The sequence below is a fragment of the Sphaerodactylus townsendi genome, linkage group LG08 (assembly GCF_021028975.2).
Source record: "Sphaerodactylus townsendi isolate TG3544 linkage group LG08, MPM_Stown_v2.3, whole genome shotgun sequence".
NCBI classification, from domain to species: domain Eukaryota; kingdom Metazoa; phylum Chordata; class Lepidosauria; order Squamata; family Sphaerodactylidae; genus Sphaerodactylus; species Sphaerodactylus townsendi.
This window is the reverse complement of record NC_059432.1, coordinates 69,108,823-69,126,577: the sequence shown is the minus strand read 5'-3', so window position 1 is coordinate 69,126,577 and position 17,755 is coordinate 69,108,823. Positions and strand designations below refer to the sequence as shown.

The 17,755-nt window shown below is 45.2% G+C and overlaps 1 protein-coding gene across 5 annotated transcripts in view; it reads right to left on the bottom strand.

Moving 5' to 3' along the window:
* Positions 1–17,755, bottom strand: part of VPS8 (VPS8 subunit of CORVET complex) — a 107,612-nt gene that overhangs the window by 57,231 nt on the left and 32,626 nt on the right. For all 5 annotated transcript variants that reach the window (XM_048505880.1, XM_048505882.1, XM_048505883.1 and 2 more), the window contains 5 exons: positions 17,363–17,405; positions 15,938–16,010; positions 14,051–14,170; positions 11,024–11,095; positions 124–243 (listed from right to left, as the gene is read on the bottom strand). In XM_048505880.1, the coding sequence (XP_048361837.1) occupies positions 124–243; positions 11,024–11,095; positions 14,051–14,170; positions 15,938–16,010; positions 17,363–17,405 (428 nt within the window). The remainder of the gene's footprint in view (positions 1–123; positions 244–11,023; positions 11,096–14,050; positions 14,171–15,937; positions 16,011–17,362; positions 17,406–17,755) is intronic.

Genomic DNA, 17,755 nt, shown 5'->3' with positions numbered 1-17,755 from the left:
CAACCCTGCATAGTTAATCCCAAAACGCTTAATCCCAGTACCCACATAGTTTTGTATCATGATGTCGCATAATAAAATTATTATGGTACTTTAGAAATAACTACTTGTGCTTCTCCACTTTACCTGATCAAACAATGTCCTGTTCACAAATAGTGTGTTATTGGGCTTAGCAAGCTGCCGAGCAAGGAAAGTAAAGAGGCATCCAACTTGTGATGGGGTAAAATCAGAGTTCTCAACCATAACCTGGAAATCAATTAACTTATTAGGTTAGTACATTTTATCCCTTTTCCTATATGAACCAGAAAAAAGTACAAGAACCTAAAATAAAATGGATGTCTAGCTGTGCGGCAGACTGTAATTTGATGAGATAAAGTAGCATTTAAACTTGCAAATTATTATTTGACAAAAAGATACTCCTCTGCACACATGCTAAATTATTAAAAATGGAGCATTCTGCTCATAGATGCTTGAGACAAACATTGTTTCTAGTAAAGCACATGATAATACTGGCCATTGCAATATCTTTGTTGTGAAGGCAAGTAATACATCAATATATCTGTAGTTTTCATTATTTTCACCGTAACTTAAATTAACTTGAATTCATCACAGACTGAATTGTGAACACTGCCTCTGAAATCTTATCGCTGAAAGCAGATATGACCATATTAACAAAAAGAAGTCCTATTACAGTGTGCTGAGCCTGTTTGCAGTGGGCACTGACATTGTTCTGAATTTATCAGCAGGATAACAGCTGCACAACTCTTTCAGACTATGAAACAGCATAGTAGCTCACCATAATTAGCTGAACAGTGACACAGAGAATTTTTCCTTCTATTCCACTCCCCCCCCCTAACTCCCCTCACCAAATTCTTTACTTTTTGAAAGCCAATCAGGGTTTTAAGTCACTCTTCTCAGGTAATTTATGCCAAGTTTATCACCACCAGCTTTTTCTTTCTTGTGCAGAGAAATTGCAAAATTTGTTGACACCCAGTTATTGCTGAGTACACCATGCTATTACTGACACATTTTGAACACTGAAAACACTACTGTTAGGACATACAGCACTACTATAAACTATTCCATAAACCTAAAATAATCTTTCAGCTGCATTTTGAAAATCTGGGGTTTCAAATGGCAATTTAGTAATGATGGATACATAATAAAATGGAGGTGTGAAGAATGATGTAAGCAGTTTGGAGTTCATGTTGTAGACAAAGACAGAGTATGGCTCATTCCGCACATGCAGAATAATGCACTGTAGTAATGCACTGCTGACCCAGCAGCACCGTGGTAGAACGTTGGGACGCCAACGGACCTACGGCCTTGCTGGTCGCACCGCACCCCCACTCCTCATCCCCCTATGAGTCACGGGTCATGAACTGTCTGGCTCAGTCACCGGGCGCAGGGACAATGGTCTTGCCCCCAGGTGAGGATTAGGCTCAGGCAGCTGCGGCTCCTCTCGCCGTAGCCAGGTGAGCACATGCATCACATGATGATCTCCAGATCTCCCGGTCTCCCGCTCATCCCCCTACCCACCTACTTTACAGCCACAATGAAACCCTAATAAAGATAGAGACCAGCACCAGGGAGAGTTGTCAGGATCCGCGAAATCAGCTTCCCTGTTGCTGGCGGCTCTCCACCAGATGAAACCTCCTCCAGCGTCTGCGCCTATTCCTTAGCGGCGACCCTCGCGGGGATGACTACAAGCAGTGCGAAGCCAGGAATCTCGAACCTCCCACCCCTGCTCACCGTGCATACCTGGGGAAGGGCAGCGGTACCCGAAGTCATGGTCGGTAGCACATCAAGGGACCACCGTTTGATATCGCCTGTCCTCTGGTCGGTAGCATCCAGAGTTTCACCAGCGTCCTAGGACATCCCGGCCAGACACGGTGAGTATGGGGAGCTTGCAAAGCAGGGCTTATGACAAACGCGTTGTGAACTGAAGCGTTGAGAGAAATCGCGGCAGGGTCCCGTAAAGAGAAGGGCTGCGCAAATTGGTTCTTGAGAGATTGAAGCTCGGTGTCCATGGTACCCAGAGGGACGGTGAATCTTAAGGACTACTTGGGAAAACATCGAGGCGCACTCTTACGCTTTAGAGTCAGCGTGGCATACGATGTGCAGCTGCTACTGGCTGATGGAACAATGTTTTGTAGCCATCAGCCTGCCAGACCTATGGCTCCCTTGCGCCCAGGCCGCCCTCGCTTCGATCTTTCACCTTCAATTTCAACCCGAATTTTCTCTATCCACTAAGTTGGGCGCCTGTCCTCCTTCTGCCCAACTGCTCCCTTCACCCATCTCAAACTCTCAGCTCAGCCCCTCTACTGCTCGCCTTCATTTTCCAGCCACTGCACCTCCGTCAAGCCACATAATGGCCGGTTCAAACTCGCAGAGCGTGGTAGCCCGCGATCTGCAGAAAACCCCTGGCGGAGAGAGCTGATGCCGAATTCTTGCATTATGCCCGTCCGCTTCACCCAGATACTGAGGGGGGGAGGGTGCGTCATTCGGCCGAGTTGTAAATTGCAGCCCTTTAAGCTATAACATCCTCACTGAGCTCCGCCAAAAGCAATGCGGGGCGTGGGAGTCACCAGCCAATAATGAGAGGCATAGGTAAGAGCGGTCGCGAGGAATCACTTAATGGTTCGGACTGACTGGAAGACCACCTTCCGCGTGCTCCTGAGCCCTGCACAATTTGTGATCTGGGAAGCAGTTCCGCCAGCAATGCTTTAGCAGGGCAGCCGCCTCGGCGGCGCCTACACCGCCGCTGAAAGCTTCTGGCCGATACCTTCAGTAACCCCAACAATCAGATTGTCCTGCCGGTGGCCACCCTTACGGTCGCCTCTGGAGAAATGCGCCTACAAGGCGTTTTTGAAAGAGATCCCAATAGGACAGCCAACCCAAAAGTTTTTCTAGCACCCGGCAGAAGCCTCAGGAGAACCCTATGCTGAGTTTGTGAACAGGCTCCAGGAGCCCCTCAGAGCAGGTTGACGAGGAGGAGGGCCCAGGGGCCGAGAACTCCTTAGCGCCTGCCAAGGAGAGCAGCCTCCGCTGAGTGCCGCCAGCGATCACAGGCCCAGGAACCCGAGCTGGCCGACATGCTCAAAGCTTGCCAGGATATCCGGGTCTTTTAAGCCCATCAAGCCAACCTTCTAGCACGCCCGCCCTCTCCGCTGCCATGAGACAGCCCGGCGAGTGTCTCCAATTGCGGCAAGCCAGGACATTTCGAGGAGGAATTGTAGGCTGCCGGTGAGGGCCTACAACCCTGGCCGGAGGAGGTCTCTCCCAGAGGCGAAGACCCCCCAGGAAAGTCCTAAGACGAGGGCACTCCCAATGCCAGCTGGGAGGCCAGCCGGGCATCTCCCCAGCCCGGAACCAGATCGCCTCAAGCCCTTCCCCGGAGCTCCCAGGATCTTGGCTGCCCCAGCTCGAGTATAGTGATCCCACCCATCCCCACGGGAGACCATTGGGCTGGTCTTGCCAGCTTGCTCCCCCCCCCTCGTCCTATGCTTCCTGCTCCTGATAGCCCCTTCTACTTCCAAAGTCACCATGCCTCCGCCCCGGTGCCCCAGATAGCGCGCATTTCAAAATCTCTGCAGAGTCCACAGTCACTGAATTGCAGCAGAAAGTAATGCAGGCGGAGGAAGGGGACTGCCGTTTTGAGCCCTCCTCAGAATGCCCCATAGCCAATCTACAGGACAATGAGGCATGGGAAGGGGAAGATGCTGCTTCAATGGCCTTAAGCCAAAGTCCTTAGAAGCCCCTTAGCCTCTCAGCTGTAGGTTCAAACCAAGATCTCACTTAGCCTCTGAGCCTGTGCAAGCCCTAAGCTCAAAGCTCCCAGTGGCAGCAAAATCGTCAGCACCTCAGAGAACAAAATCTCAAATCAGAGTTGCAATCCTCCTCGTTACTTTCTGTATTGCTCTGTATGCCTATGTATGTTCTGTATGTCTCCCTTGCTTCAAGAGACCCTAAAGTTTTCCCCTCATGGGGGGGGATTTTTCCATTGCTTCTAAGCTATGCTCTTATTGCTTCAATTAAAGTTTTTCTCCTTCTGATTATGTGTGCCAATGCCTTGAAGGCTTAGCCCATTACAGCATCCGCTAAGCCGGGACACAGCTTCGTCTTGCTCCCCAGGATACCGATAAGGACCACTGCTTCAAGCAGCCTCCATCTTAGTTTAAACCTTCAAACTTTTCTTCAAACCTCTCCTTGAGAACCTTTCCTTCCGTCCATCTGAGCCCTAAGCTGCCACATTGGCTTCGTATAGAAGTTTACATATGAAACCAAAATCATTCTCATGCTCCCATTCTCTGCTGGTGCTCCCTGGCTAGTCCACAGTGCCAGGGGGGTCTCTCAGCCACCTATCTTACACAGCCTCGGCTGTGAAGGTAGGAAGCGAGCTCAAACCGGCCAAAAGTCCCTTACGAGGAGGGAAGGTAGAGCTGACTTCCAAACCCTTCCCCCCCTGCCTTCCTTTCTGCACACCCTCCCTCTTTCCAATGGGCTGTGGCACCCCACCTCTAGATCTAGGATCTGATAAAGGGTTTTTTGCAAACCCCTCTCAATTTGTTGCTTGCTCCTGTGATCAAACCTCAAGCCCAGGAACTGTTTTCTTTGCATCTTCTCTATATCTTTCCTATAGATGCTATATATTACGATATGACCCCTATAATTGTGAATTATTCAGGGGTGCTTTGCAAAAAACCCACACCTTAGGCGGTGGTGGGATTGTTTTACAAACAAACTATCCGACCAAGATATGACCTCTCCCTTCTCCTAAGCCTTGGGGCAATTCCCTGCCTTGTATCTCTGCTTGTAGCAGATATTTGCAAAGTGATGATGGTTGACCGAGGAATGGTGGCTAACTGCGCCTAACGCAATAGCCAAAAGGCTCTTGAAGAAAGGGGATGGATTCCCCCTATTGACCCAATCAAGGTCTCATCCAACAGACCATACCAAAAGTACTCTTCTCTATTCTCTATCAAAAAATTGCCCGCCCCACTCCAGGGCACCGAGCCTTCCATTGTCATCTATAAGGACTAACTCAGCCAGCACGCATAAAACCCTAGGGGAAAAGCGTTGCTTGTCTTTTTTCTTCCATACATGAGTCCAGCTTCATGTGCCAGACCCAGCCCCATCCAGGAGATGGAGGCGGGGAGGGCCTCCCTGGAGGATCCGACCCCTGTCGAGAGGGCCCGATTGCTAGCCCCAGCCTGGGCCGAGATGGGAGGGATCTCTCTGGAACCAGCACACCCATTCTTCCACAAGGATCACAGCCCGTGTCACCCCCCTGGGAAGGAACGGCAGCCTGGGCCAGCTGGCTGGCTCCCAGAGGTTGTCACCACAGCGATGTTGCTGCTCCTCATCTACAATAAGCTTATTCTCTCTCCCTCTCTGCGTAGCCGCCCCCTGGCTGAAGCTTGGAGGTGCAGCCAGGGACATTCCTGATAGATTAACCCTTGGAGACTCTCCATGTTCTCAACTTGAATATTGTTGGAACCACGCCTTCTCTCACAACCTTGCTGGTGAGAATCACTGAACCTCTACAATGCTAAAGACTATCATTAGCTCTCCCTAAGCTCTTGAGAAATCCATGGACTCTAACGCATGCATCGCTCTGTAGCTTTGGTAGTCAAACAGCAAGAGCCATGCATTGGACAATTATGCAACCACGGGTTGCCTTCCTTCCGCTTTTATCATCCAGCTTATGTATCGTTTAGCCATGTTTTATTGTTTAAATTTATTGCATGTGCCTAATTTTTTGAAGTTATGTTATTTGTTATTGCTGCATTTCCGCCTGTCTGTCTGCCGGGACTCTCTGCTACCCCAGGCTCCACCCCAGGAGCCGAGCACGCCCGCCCGCCCGCTGCTCCGCTCTGCCTTTCGATCCCCTCCTAGCCGAAGCGATCGCGGTCGCCCTCTCCAAGGCGGAACCTGTCTCCCCAACTTCCCTTGTGGGAGCCCCCGGACTTGTTTCCTGTAACACCAAGACTATTGGCCGGCTGGCCTGTGCCCACATGCGAAGCCCATCCAATTCTACCTCCATTGCTCTGGCCGCTCTGGCCTCCGAGCAGCAGAAACTTAGTCAAGCGCCCCTAGACAATAGTGCCGCTATTGATTTGTATAGAAGTTGTATCTAATCTGTAGTATGATGTTTTGCCCCATTGGTGGTCCAGCCCTCTGGAGCTGGCTGCCGGGAGGATGGTTGAGTGCTATTGTACAGCTCTGCATTGGTTTTAATTGTGTTACTTTCGTTAGCCGGATCTTGTTTTAGTTCAATGTGTCCTAATATTGCCTGTACCGCGTGTGCAAAGAAGCCCCTCGAATTTCCCTTACCCGCCAACCAAGTTCTACAATGTTACACAAGCAGCTTGGTCAGCTTGATGAGACGGAGGAGGAGACAAGCGTCCCTTTTAAATAAGCCCCTTAGCATTTCGGTCCACCTTTTTCTAAAATGTACAACAGGCGGTGATCTAGTAATGCACTGCCCCTGACCCAACAGCACTGTGGTAGAAACGTTGGGACGCCATGGGACCTCACGGCGCCTTGCTGGTCGCTGCGCTGCACTCCCTCATCCCCTGAGTCACGCGGTCATGAACTGTCTGGCTCAGTCACCGGGTGCAGGGACAATGGTCTTGCCCCCAGGTGAGGATTAGGCTCAGGCGGCTTGCGGCTCCTCTCCGCCGCGTAGCCAGGTGAGATCATGCATCACATGATGACCTCCTGCTCTCCCGGTCTCCCGCTCATCTCCCTACCCACCTCCTTTATACGCCCACAATGAAACCCTAATAAAAGGTGCGAGAGACCAGCACAGGGAGAGTTGTCAGGATCACGAAATCCCGCGCTTCCTGTTGCTGACGCTCTCCACCAGATGAAACCTCCTCCGCGTCTCGCCTATTCCTTAGCGACGACCCTGCGGGGATGACTACAATGCACTTTCAAACTGCTTTCATTGCTCTTTGAAGCTGTAAGGAATAGCAAAATCCTCTTGCAAACAGTTGTGAAAGTGGTTTGAAAACACATTATTTTGCATGTGCGGAAGCGGCCTATAATTAAATTGGTGATGATGCTGATGCTGATGATTGATGCTGATGTCATACATGCCCATATGGTAAGTGGAACATTGCTTCTCCCTGATCCTTCTTGAATATGGATGTACTAAAAAATTCACCTCACCACATGGGTTAAATTCTTAGCATATTGTTTAGCACATTGTTCTGTGAACTCCTGGTACAAGAACCACTTGTGTAAATGGTCAACTGAAGCCACTCTAAATTTTTGCAGTGTTTTTTAAGACCATAGCTACAGTGTGGAATAAGGCAAAATAATAGGAATAGTCTGGTTGCAGTTTCATATTTTGCTGCAGTATTAAGTTTGAAGGAAGAGGGAAGGAGAACAGAAATGCACATGCAACTGGCTAATCCATACCAGTGGTGAGATCCAGCAGGCACTCACAGGTTCCTGAGAGTAGGTTACTAATTATTTGTGTGTGCCGAGAGGGGGTTACTAATTGGTGATTTTGCCACGTGATTTTTGCCTTAGTTATGCCCCTCCTCTCAGCAGTAGTGCGCAGAACTTGAAGCAGTCTAGCAGGAGGTGCACCAGCGTGCGTGGCAGCCTGCGCCTGCGTGCATTCGTTTCCCGCCCAAGGACTGGTGCAGTGGCTGCGTCCTTTCCACAGCCCCGCCCAGGAATGCCCCACCCCCAAAATGCCACGCCACGCCCCTGTCGTGCCCGCCCAGCCCCATTGGCGCTATGCCGCAGTTTGAATCCCACCACCTGGGAACCTGTTACTAAAATTTTTGGATCCCACCACTGATCCATACTGACTAAATTTGCTCTGAAAGCCCAATCAGGACCTTAGGACAGGGGTCCCTAACACGGTGCCCATGGGCACCAAGGCACCCATCACCCTTTCCGAGTGCCCACCAAGTGTTTTTAGAAAATGGGCTTTTGCCCACTGAGGCTTATGATTACTTGTTGGAGATTTGATTAACTGTGCAGATTTTCTGAAGTGTTCTTTTGGCAGTAGTCACCACCACAGCCACTGTGTGACTAAAGGTAAAATGCAGTCACCATGTGGTAGCTGGCTCTGACTCTACCAGCAATCATTTTGTGGCAGCCACTCTATGGCTGCACCCACCACGCTATATCAGAATTCCAAAGGGCCCAGCAGCTCAAAAAGATTGGAGACCCTGCTCTACCAACCTCTTACGGTTTTCAAAATTGTGGATGCATCCACTATATAGTCAGTTTCCGCAACTTTCCCAACTTATTCAAACTAGGATTGCCAACTCCTGGTGAGAAATCCCTGGAGATCTGAGGGTGAAGCAAAGGGAGGCAGGGTTTGAGGAGGAGGAAGAGCCCGTCACGGATGAGCTGCCATGAAGTCTACTCACCAAAACATGAATTTTCTCCAGGGGAACTGATCTCTGTAGTTTGGAAATCAATTGCAAATGTAGGTCTCTAGGCCCCAGGTTGGCAATCCTAATTAGAACACAAGTGTACAAGCATCCTAGGCCCCAACCATCACCCATTGGGGTCAAATTTGGCTCAAGTACTTACTCTTACCCTCAGATAGAGAGAAACATGGATTGAAAACCACACTATTCCACCTCCTCTCCTGTAGTTCTACTCCATTCTAAGCTTAGAACCAGAGATGGTTTGGCCTTCTCCCTCAAACCCAAAGCAGGCTTGGGATGTGCCCCGTGGCCTCCCTCTACTCAGGAGGCCTTTGGGGGTGTGGCCAAGGCCATAGGGGACCAATAGTACCTTCTGAGAAGTTTCTACCTTGTTATTCCAGGGTGGATCTTCCCAAGAGCTGACTTTCAGACAGCTGGCTGTCAAGGGCCAGCTGTCAGTGTCTACCCAACTCTTAAAAGGCCAACTGCCACTAAAAAGATTGACTTACATGACTTAGGGTTTTTTTTGTTTTGCTGACCAGTTAGTTTTAAATCTCAACAATAACCCAACTTTTGGTAAGCAACTTTATCGCTCTACAGCCAGGCATGCTATATGCCAAACATTCCTTGCTATTAGTGTAGCACCTATTGAATTTATCCTGATAGGTGCCATTTGATGTCATAAAGTGCAAACATTAACATGGTAATAGCCCCTGCCATAGTCAGTCACCTCTGTTTCAAAATTAATTGTTCCTTCTCTCCTGTTCTTTTACAGTCTACTCCAGGTCCTTCAGACAATTTATGTGAGAGATTGCGTTTTTCCTGCTAAGAACATTTCAACAGATTTCTCATCTATCAGCAAGACTACTCTCCACTTTTTTGGCTACACCAATGCTTATACGACCTGACAAACTGAAACTGTGATGAGCAAAAGAAGGATACAAGCTCAGACACACCTGTCCTGAAAACATGAGCATCCTCAGTTGACTGGGTTAATACAGATCATGATACACAAGATCCTGCAATTGAAGTGTCTGCTAACTGAAATGTAGAAGAAAGAATCTCTGAACGTTTCCAGGCGACATACCTTTTGGACTGCACAGAAAAAACAGCAGCCACCAGAAATAGAAATAGAAAAGACAAGGCACTAATAATGGTCTACCTTCATACACTCTGCCCATTATTTACAATAGGGATTAAGAAACTACAGATAGATGACGAATGCCTTCTTAATTTATTTTAAGAAATTAAGCTGTGGCAAGGGCATTCAAAATAGTGAGACCTGGTATAGCACCGTGGTTAGAACACTGAACTATACTTTTACCTTCTGTGAAGTGATAACTTTATATACATATACCAAGCTTTCACAGAAGATTAATATATGGTTGAGTGAACAGATTTTGATAGCTTTTACTATGCATCTTATTTCTCAGTTGTGGCAAATGTCCTGAACCATTCTTTACATCTTTTATGTTAAGTTTTTTTCACCCAAACAAGACTATTTCTTTAAGTAACATTAAGGCCGTTTCCGCACGGCCTCCAGTCGCCCCCACGCCGCCAAGAGTTCTGGCGGCGTGGGGGCGCTAAATTGCTGTTACCGCAATGCGGCAGTAGCGAACCGACAGGCGGCTCCGCTCGCGAACCGCATCTCTTCCCCTTCCGCCCCACTCACAGGTGTCACAAATGTGCGTAAGCATGCTGCTGGGCCTCGCAGCCGGCCGCCCACGCTGCCCTCCGACCCCTGGAGGTCGGGAGGACAGTGTGGGCGGGAACTCTGGCCCAGCTGAAGCGACGGCTGAAATTGGCCCGTGGTCGAAGGCGGCGACGGAAGACAAGAGTCTTCCTGGCGGTTGCGCACCCGGCGCCCGCCCGGGAAGAGCGCTTCCTCCCCAACAACAACCCTTTAAAGGGTTGTTGTTTAGGGCGGCCTGAGGCTGCCCTGGGGGGAGGGAAGCGGAGTCAGGTCACCGCTGCTGCGTCGCAGCAGCGGCGCCTGTGCGAACGGCGGCCTGGGGGCGGCGTTTTTAGCGCCCTCAGGCCGTCGTTAATGGGCCGTGCGGAAATGGCCTAACAGTTTGTACATTAAATAATGTCAGTTCTCAACTATTCTGTTTACTGAATCATTTTGTTGCACAGCTGACAGAGGTGTAGATCCAAGGGGACGGAGGCATGACACACTGGGGGCGTGCTGCTGTGGGGGCATGCCAGGGGTGGGGCAAGGGGCATTCTGGGGGCAGGGCGGGGTCGTTCCGGGGCAGGACTTTTCCATAATTTAGCAACCTTATATATAGTCTAGGATTCATCAATTCAGCCAGCTCATAATAACAGTGTGCTGACAATTAATCTCCCCCTTTGCATTTTATGGAAATTTTTGCTGTAATTCTCTGAAGAGGAACAATAAGTAGAAGTAATTAAAATCTGGAAAATGTTTCTCAATCAATTTTTTAAAAATGTAGTAAAAAGGAACGCCTATACACTTCTTATCAAGGAGCAAGCCACACAAAGGAAGCATTCTGAGCCGATTATAGAACTTGCAGGCAATTCAGAAAGAATCCACCTTTACTCTGGCCACCATACAGCACATACTGAAAAACTAACTGAAAAAAAGAAAGAAAAAAACGTACCTTGAGAAGGATGTCTACAATTCTTTGTTGGTACTCCACAGCTTGCTTGTCATTCTTAAAGTCTTCAAACGTCTGTTACAGAATATTATTTGGAAAGAGGAAAAACACTTTGCAATTTTATCCCACAAATAGAATGAAACAAAAACCATACCAGTACAACAGTTGGCACTGTTGTTTTTTTCCAAAAAACACTTCCTACATTCCCTTACTCTAATAACAAATATGACTTTCAGTGCCAATAGGGTCAATGCACAGAATTGACGAAGAGAGGACAGGTACATTCCTGGGACCTGGCATGTCTTGGCTCCAAACACTAATGTCATTTTAGAAATAAAATAGACTTTCCCCCCTCTTTCATGTATGGGATATGACTGTGTGTTCAGAATGTTACAGCTTAACACCAGGCACAGAGAAATTATATATGAGCCAGGGTTTGAATGGACCAGAGTAACCCAAATCTGGGAATCAAAAGGATGACTAGTTCATACGAAGAGGACAGCAAATGAGCCAAGGATGGGGTGTACTAAAGGCAGAAACTGCAAAGTCTAAGGAATAGTCAGAAGAAACAGAAGAGGGGGAAACTCTTCCAAGAAAGACCAGAAATGTAATGGTAAGCCACAAGGTTATATTGGAAGGGTATATTTTCCTTCCTTTCCCACTTCCCTTCCTTTCCCTTTTTTTTGTTTTCCATTTCCTTTCTTTTTGGGGTTTCTGCCTTCTTAACTCAGCTAGCTGTTGGCCTCCCTGTTGCCAAATTTGGCCCCAATGTCACCATGTGGGAACAATTCCTCCTGAGATGGGGTACGGGAGTAAGAATATATTCCAGGGTGCCACCAGTATATATATACATGATATACATCTATAAGCCTAGACTGACACCCCGATCCAGAGAGAGCTGGTGGGTGAGGATGGCGCCGCTCCAGAACCACCTCACCCTCTCTAAAGAGCTTTACTGTGACATGGGAAACCCAACAACCCCCAAAAGCAAAAAATCTCAATGAAAATCCCCCTTAGGGGACAATAGAGATAGGGCATGAAAAATGTGATATCTCTCTGTGCCCTCTCGGCACATGAGTTTTGGGCAAGCAGTGGAAACCAACTAAAGTTAGTGGCAGGCAGTGGAAGCCAACTACGGTCGGCTGCATCCCCTGGCCCACCCCCCAGAATGCCACTAGCTATGCTGGTACAGTGTTCTGTGGTGGCAGGCATGGGCTGGAACAGAAGCTTCCAAATTGGGAGCAGCATTGTGCCTGCCCACCAGAATAAGTAATCCCCTTCCCTGCCAGAGCTGGCACAGGGATATGTCAGATCCAGCGGGGGATTAACCCTCCCTCTGGATTGAGCTGTAAGTTTTTTATAGTTTTTATTATATGTTTTAACTTTGCATTATATTAACATTCTATGTTATTAGCCACGGCTTCACAGGGAAAGGGTAAAGTACAAATAAAATAAATATAAAATAAATAATTTAAAGTAACAAAAATCCAGATATAAGTATCCAGAGTACTTGCATTTTAATTTAATTTTAAATGCCACATGCTCAAGTGCTAGTTTAGGCCTACTTCGAGAGTTAGCATTGGCACTGACTAACATTTCACTCACAATAGAAAAGTTATATGTGTCTAGTGTAGAATTACATGACAAAACAGGCTTTGCACTTCACTAACAACTTGTTATGGAAAAGCAAACAACTTGTTATGGAAAAGCAATTAACAGTAAAAATCCTGAACAGAATTACACTCTTATAATCTGAGCTACAATGCAACACTGGCCTCCTAACCTGCTCGCATTTGAGTATCATTCCTACATAGCATCCCCACTACTCCAAGGAATGATGCAGTGGAAGGAATGAAAGCAAGTGGAAGCAGAAAAAGCAATAAAAAGGGTAATGATGGAATTAAAAGAAGTTAGACCTCAACATAAAAAGAAGTCTGCTTCACTTTGTACTGAGAAACAGCAAAGTGCACCTTGGGCAAAACATACAGCAGTAGCCATGGTTTGCAGTTTGGCTGGTGCATGTCTAGTGTAAAACTATCAGCAATGAGCTAAGAGTTGATGATCTGAAAATAATCTGAAGTCACAACATTACCTTCTACCACCCTGTGCCTCACCTATCAACCTTGATCAGACCTTGTAGCTTTAAAATCTCTAAAGTTCACGCAAATATTTTCTTCTCACACTGAAATCAAAAGGGAAAACAAAGGGAGACTTCTGTTTCTCTGTTCATGTATTTAGTGTCAGGGCAACCTCTGGCTTTCAGAAGGAGCAACTGCAGGGAATGGTCTCAGTTCCTTTTGCAGTTATTTCCACGCTAAAACTATTTGCTGAGCATATGTACTGCTGTATAATAGTTTATATTTTACCCAGCTAAGACTAAAGGAATTCACAGCACTATACAAATTGGTCCTTGTACAATCTAGCATAACCTATTACTGGCAAAATGTATTACTGGCTGAGGAATTACACTGCTTTATAATAACATCATCACAGGAGTATTTATGTTATTTATGTTATTATAAAGACAAAACAAGAATCTTGGCAAGGGCCACCAGTTTAATAACTACCCATGCTTGTAAAATAGAAAGTTTCGGTGTAGCAGTTAATTTATGCATACACCTTATTCAATATATAATTAATATATAATTAATATATATAATTAATATATAATATAATAATATATATAATTAATATATATAATTAACTTTCAGAAGTTTACCACTGTGGCAAATTCTACTAGCATGGAAGATATGACAGTAATTCAAATCTCCTTTCTTCTTACAAATCTATCAGTAATAGTAAAAGAGACAGTTGGTTCCTGAAGGATGGGAATAATAATAAAAAAATTTTGCAGAGCCTCTGAATCCTGCCATTAAAGATTAGCAAGCATTGTAACCTTACACATTTAAGAGCAATGACAGATTAAATTTTTTAGATTAACAAAAAGCTCAGCTAAGAAGATATAAAACAAATGAAAGAGTGATGGGATTTCTTCCATAATAATGTTCTGGAAGCTTTATCGCCACTTACCAATGCAAGCACATTCAGAAACTCCCGAGTATCGAAGTGTAACAGAGTACGTACATAGGGGTAAACTTCTTCATCTACTGGTGCTTCAGTTGAGTGCAAACGGATAAGAAATTCAAAGACCTGCAAACAAAAAATTACTGTTTTCTCCATAATTAATGCACAAAGAAACTGTTCTAAATTTATCAATGCCAGAAACCTTCTGGAATACAGTAAATGAATTTTCAGTACAGTGCACTGAGCTAACTACTATTCACCATGCTGGAAATGTATATATCATGGCACAAGGTCAATGATTTAGCAGAAGGAAAATATTTCAGTTTAACATAGCCCATTGTTTCTTACATCTATTTTCACAATTATTGACATTTACTGCTGCTTGCTGGTATCTGAGCAGAGATTATCAGCATGACACATTCTAGCAAAGGGCAGAAAGGCATTTCCCTTCTGGCATACTAGACAAAATTGAATCTCTTCCTAACTTGGTATGTGGTCATAAGAGTATCAAAAGATAAGTAAAACATAGTTAACAGGATTTAAAACGGGAAACACAGCATAACTGTCTGGTGACTGCAGGCCAAGAACTGGGAAAAAATGAATGTAGGTCACAACAGTGGTGCAAATCCTAATTTTAAATTTGTATTATTAACATTAAGATGTGACCTGAGTCCACATACTATGTGCATTGTAACATGTTCAACCAACCCAAATGGATCATAGAATCATAGAGCTGGAAGAGACCCCAAGGGCCATCAAGTTCAACTGCCAGCAATGCAAGAACACATAATCTTCTCCCATGTCAAAAATTAAATTAATTTCTGAACAGCAAACACAGAAATAAAAATCAATCAGGGCCATATATAAATACATATTGGGCATTACACTCTAATGGTACCCATAATGAACAAAACCATGAAAAGAGAGAATTTAATCAGGAACTTCACTATTTGTCAGTAGAACTTTGGGGGAGATCCATGGGCTTCACAAAAGTGGTGTTGATATCCGATTAAAAAACCCTCATCACACCCATTACAGCTACCAAAGAGACACCAGTAAATACAATGAGATTATCTGCCAACACCAATAGCGTTTATATTTGTGCATTTTCTTAAGGAAAGGAACAATAAAACATAAATGGACTTTTGGGGGTATTTTTAAAAAATTTGCTTTTGTTTCCATCTTTGCTTTCTACACTTGTTTGTATTTGTACAGATTCCCTTGTTTTCTTTGGTTGGACTATGAAACACAGTGAGCAATCCTAAACAGGCCTACACAGAAATAATTCCAATGAGCTTACTCCCAGAAAAGTGTTCTTTGGATTGCAACTATAGTCTCATAATACATGAGACCGGGCTCAGAAAACTCTGGAATGCTGCTGGGGCAACCACTGCCAGAAGGGATGTTTAGTATTCACAGATAATCGAGGGGGAGCAATCAGTCAGAAAGAAAAAGACCTTGAGAATGTATTTATACACACATGCAGTTTAACCTTTAAAAAAGTTAAACTGCTCTATAGCATATCTCAGAAAAAGGCATTAGTAGGGTTGTATATTCCTCTGCCAGAGAACTCAACATGCCAGACCTTCTCTGTTGTAGAATACTCTGCCCGGGTCCTAGTGCCTACCTAACTCTGCTCCCCTCCCCCTCCATTTGAAAGTAAAAATACATTTTGGCATTCAGTTTAATCATACAGCATATGCACCCAATACAGTCACACACGTTTACTCCCAGCTGGCAGCATGTAAAATGAATGATCATTCTTATATTTGTTCAGGACTATATTCTAATGCGGAAGCATATCATTTTCTTGACCGCTGCACCTCAGCAGAATGCACTACCATTTTTTTCTGAGCTAGAGCATAGTCAGTGTTATAGTATATTTTAACCGACCTGGTTTTTAACCAAAGGCACCAGATCCTCAGGAATATTGCCCAATGGATAAGCTCGACCTGCCAAACTGCAACTGTAAGAAAATACAAAGAACAAAGCAATAATATTATTAGTATTGTACAACATTACAAATGGATTGTTGCCACAGTCCACAAATGTAAATGTAATTGAGAAAAAATTCCCAGTTCTTTTCAGAGATGCCTATTTTACTGCACTTAATTACTTGCTGCTTTCACAAGGAGGTTTTGCTCCAAATTCAAGGTGCAGTGGTCTTTCTTCCAAATATTATGCAAACTCACTCTCTGGATCTTTTCCCAGGGCCACTGCATAGTTTCCCAAGTCTAAATGAGTGCAATCGTTCCTGAAAGATCATATGCAAACTGAGTTTGGTCATAAGAACATAAGAAAGAGCCTGCTGGATCAGACCAGAGTCCATCTAGTCCAGCACTCTGCTACTTGCAGTGATCCACCAGATGCCTTTGGGAGCTCACATGAAGGATGTGAAAGCAATGGCCTGCTGCTGCTGCTGCTGCTGCTGCTGCCGCCGCCACCAAGCACCTGGTCTGCTAAGGCATTTGCAAACTCAGATCAAGGAGGATCAAGATTGGTAGCCATAGATCGACTTCTCCTCCATACTATGGACCAGAAAGTGAACAGAGTATCAAAGCAACCATTTCCTTTGAGTAGTATCAGATGTCCATCTGACACAGAACAAACTAAAGATAACAGCAGAATGTTCATTCCCTCCCTGATTAATATTTCTGCACATGTGTAACTAACCATTAGAGTAGCTAACCATTACAACTATTTTCACCAAGCTTTGAGCCATGACTGGCAAAATATGCATTCCTTTAGCTAATGTTAGCTCCTTCAGTAGTCAGTGTTGCATGTGCAATAATATTTAATCAGAACCAGGGCCTTAAAGCTTAGAGAAAAGAAGCTGTTTATAAGCTGTGGGTCATAGATATGTACCTTAGATGTTGCATACATACTATCCTCAAATCAAAACCACCACATTTTATCACTATGTGTGCATCTACACCTAATGTGTAACCCTACAAGGATTCCTTCAGCATTTGATCATTACACATTACTAATTAATGTTACAGTACCATCATAAAAGGGAGTTACACTCTCCTTCTGTGTGTCTTCACTTCAATGGCTTTGGTTTTATACAACAAAAGTTTTGCTTGCTTACATCCTTCTAAGCGCTTTAAAGTCAATAGGCTTAAGAGGGCTATAATTCTGCTTAGGACAGCACTGTTAGTGAATAATATGGTTCACTGAATGTTAGCAAATGAATTTATAGCTATTAGCAATGTATAGAATTTAAATCAATTAACTGCAACATACTTGCCTCTCTCTCACTTTCCAGGCAATAAAACAAAGCAATTAACTACCTTTTTAATGCTGGAAGCACTGTACCTGATATAAACAAGAAGCTTGTTGCCCATAATCACCTGCTCATCTAAGAAAACACAGAAAGGAAAAAAGGGTTATGTCATCTTCCAAACCAAAGAAAGGCCAACAATTTTAAGGATTTTATTTAGCTTTCTCAAAATTCTGCAAAAAAAGTTGATTTGTTTAGGCTGTTTTCATACAGGGGATTTTCGTCTGGTACAGCATCCAAACTAGAACAATTTACACACACCCTCCCCTGAAAATCTACCCAATGTCATCCTAGTGGCAAACTTTTTCTTCTGCTTTGCTGCAATCTTTTCCAAGCAAGGTTTTGTACAATCTTTTGGAAAGATAGCAGTGAGAGCAGTGGCGAAGCCACTAGGGGACAGGGGGGTGCGCGACGCACCGGGCACACCA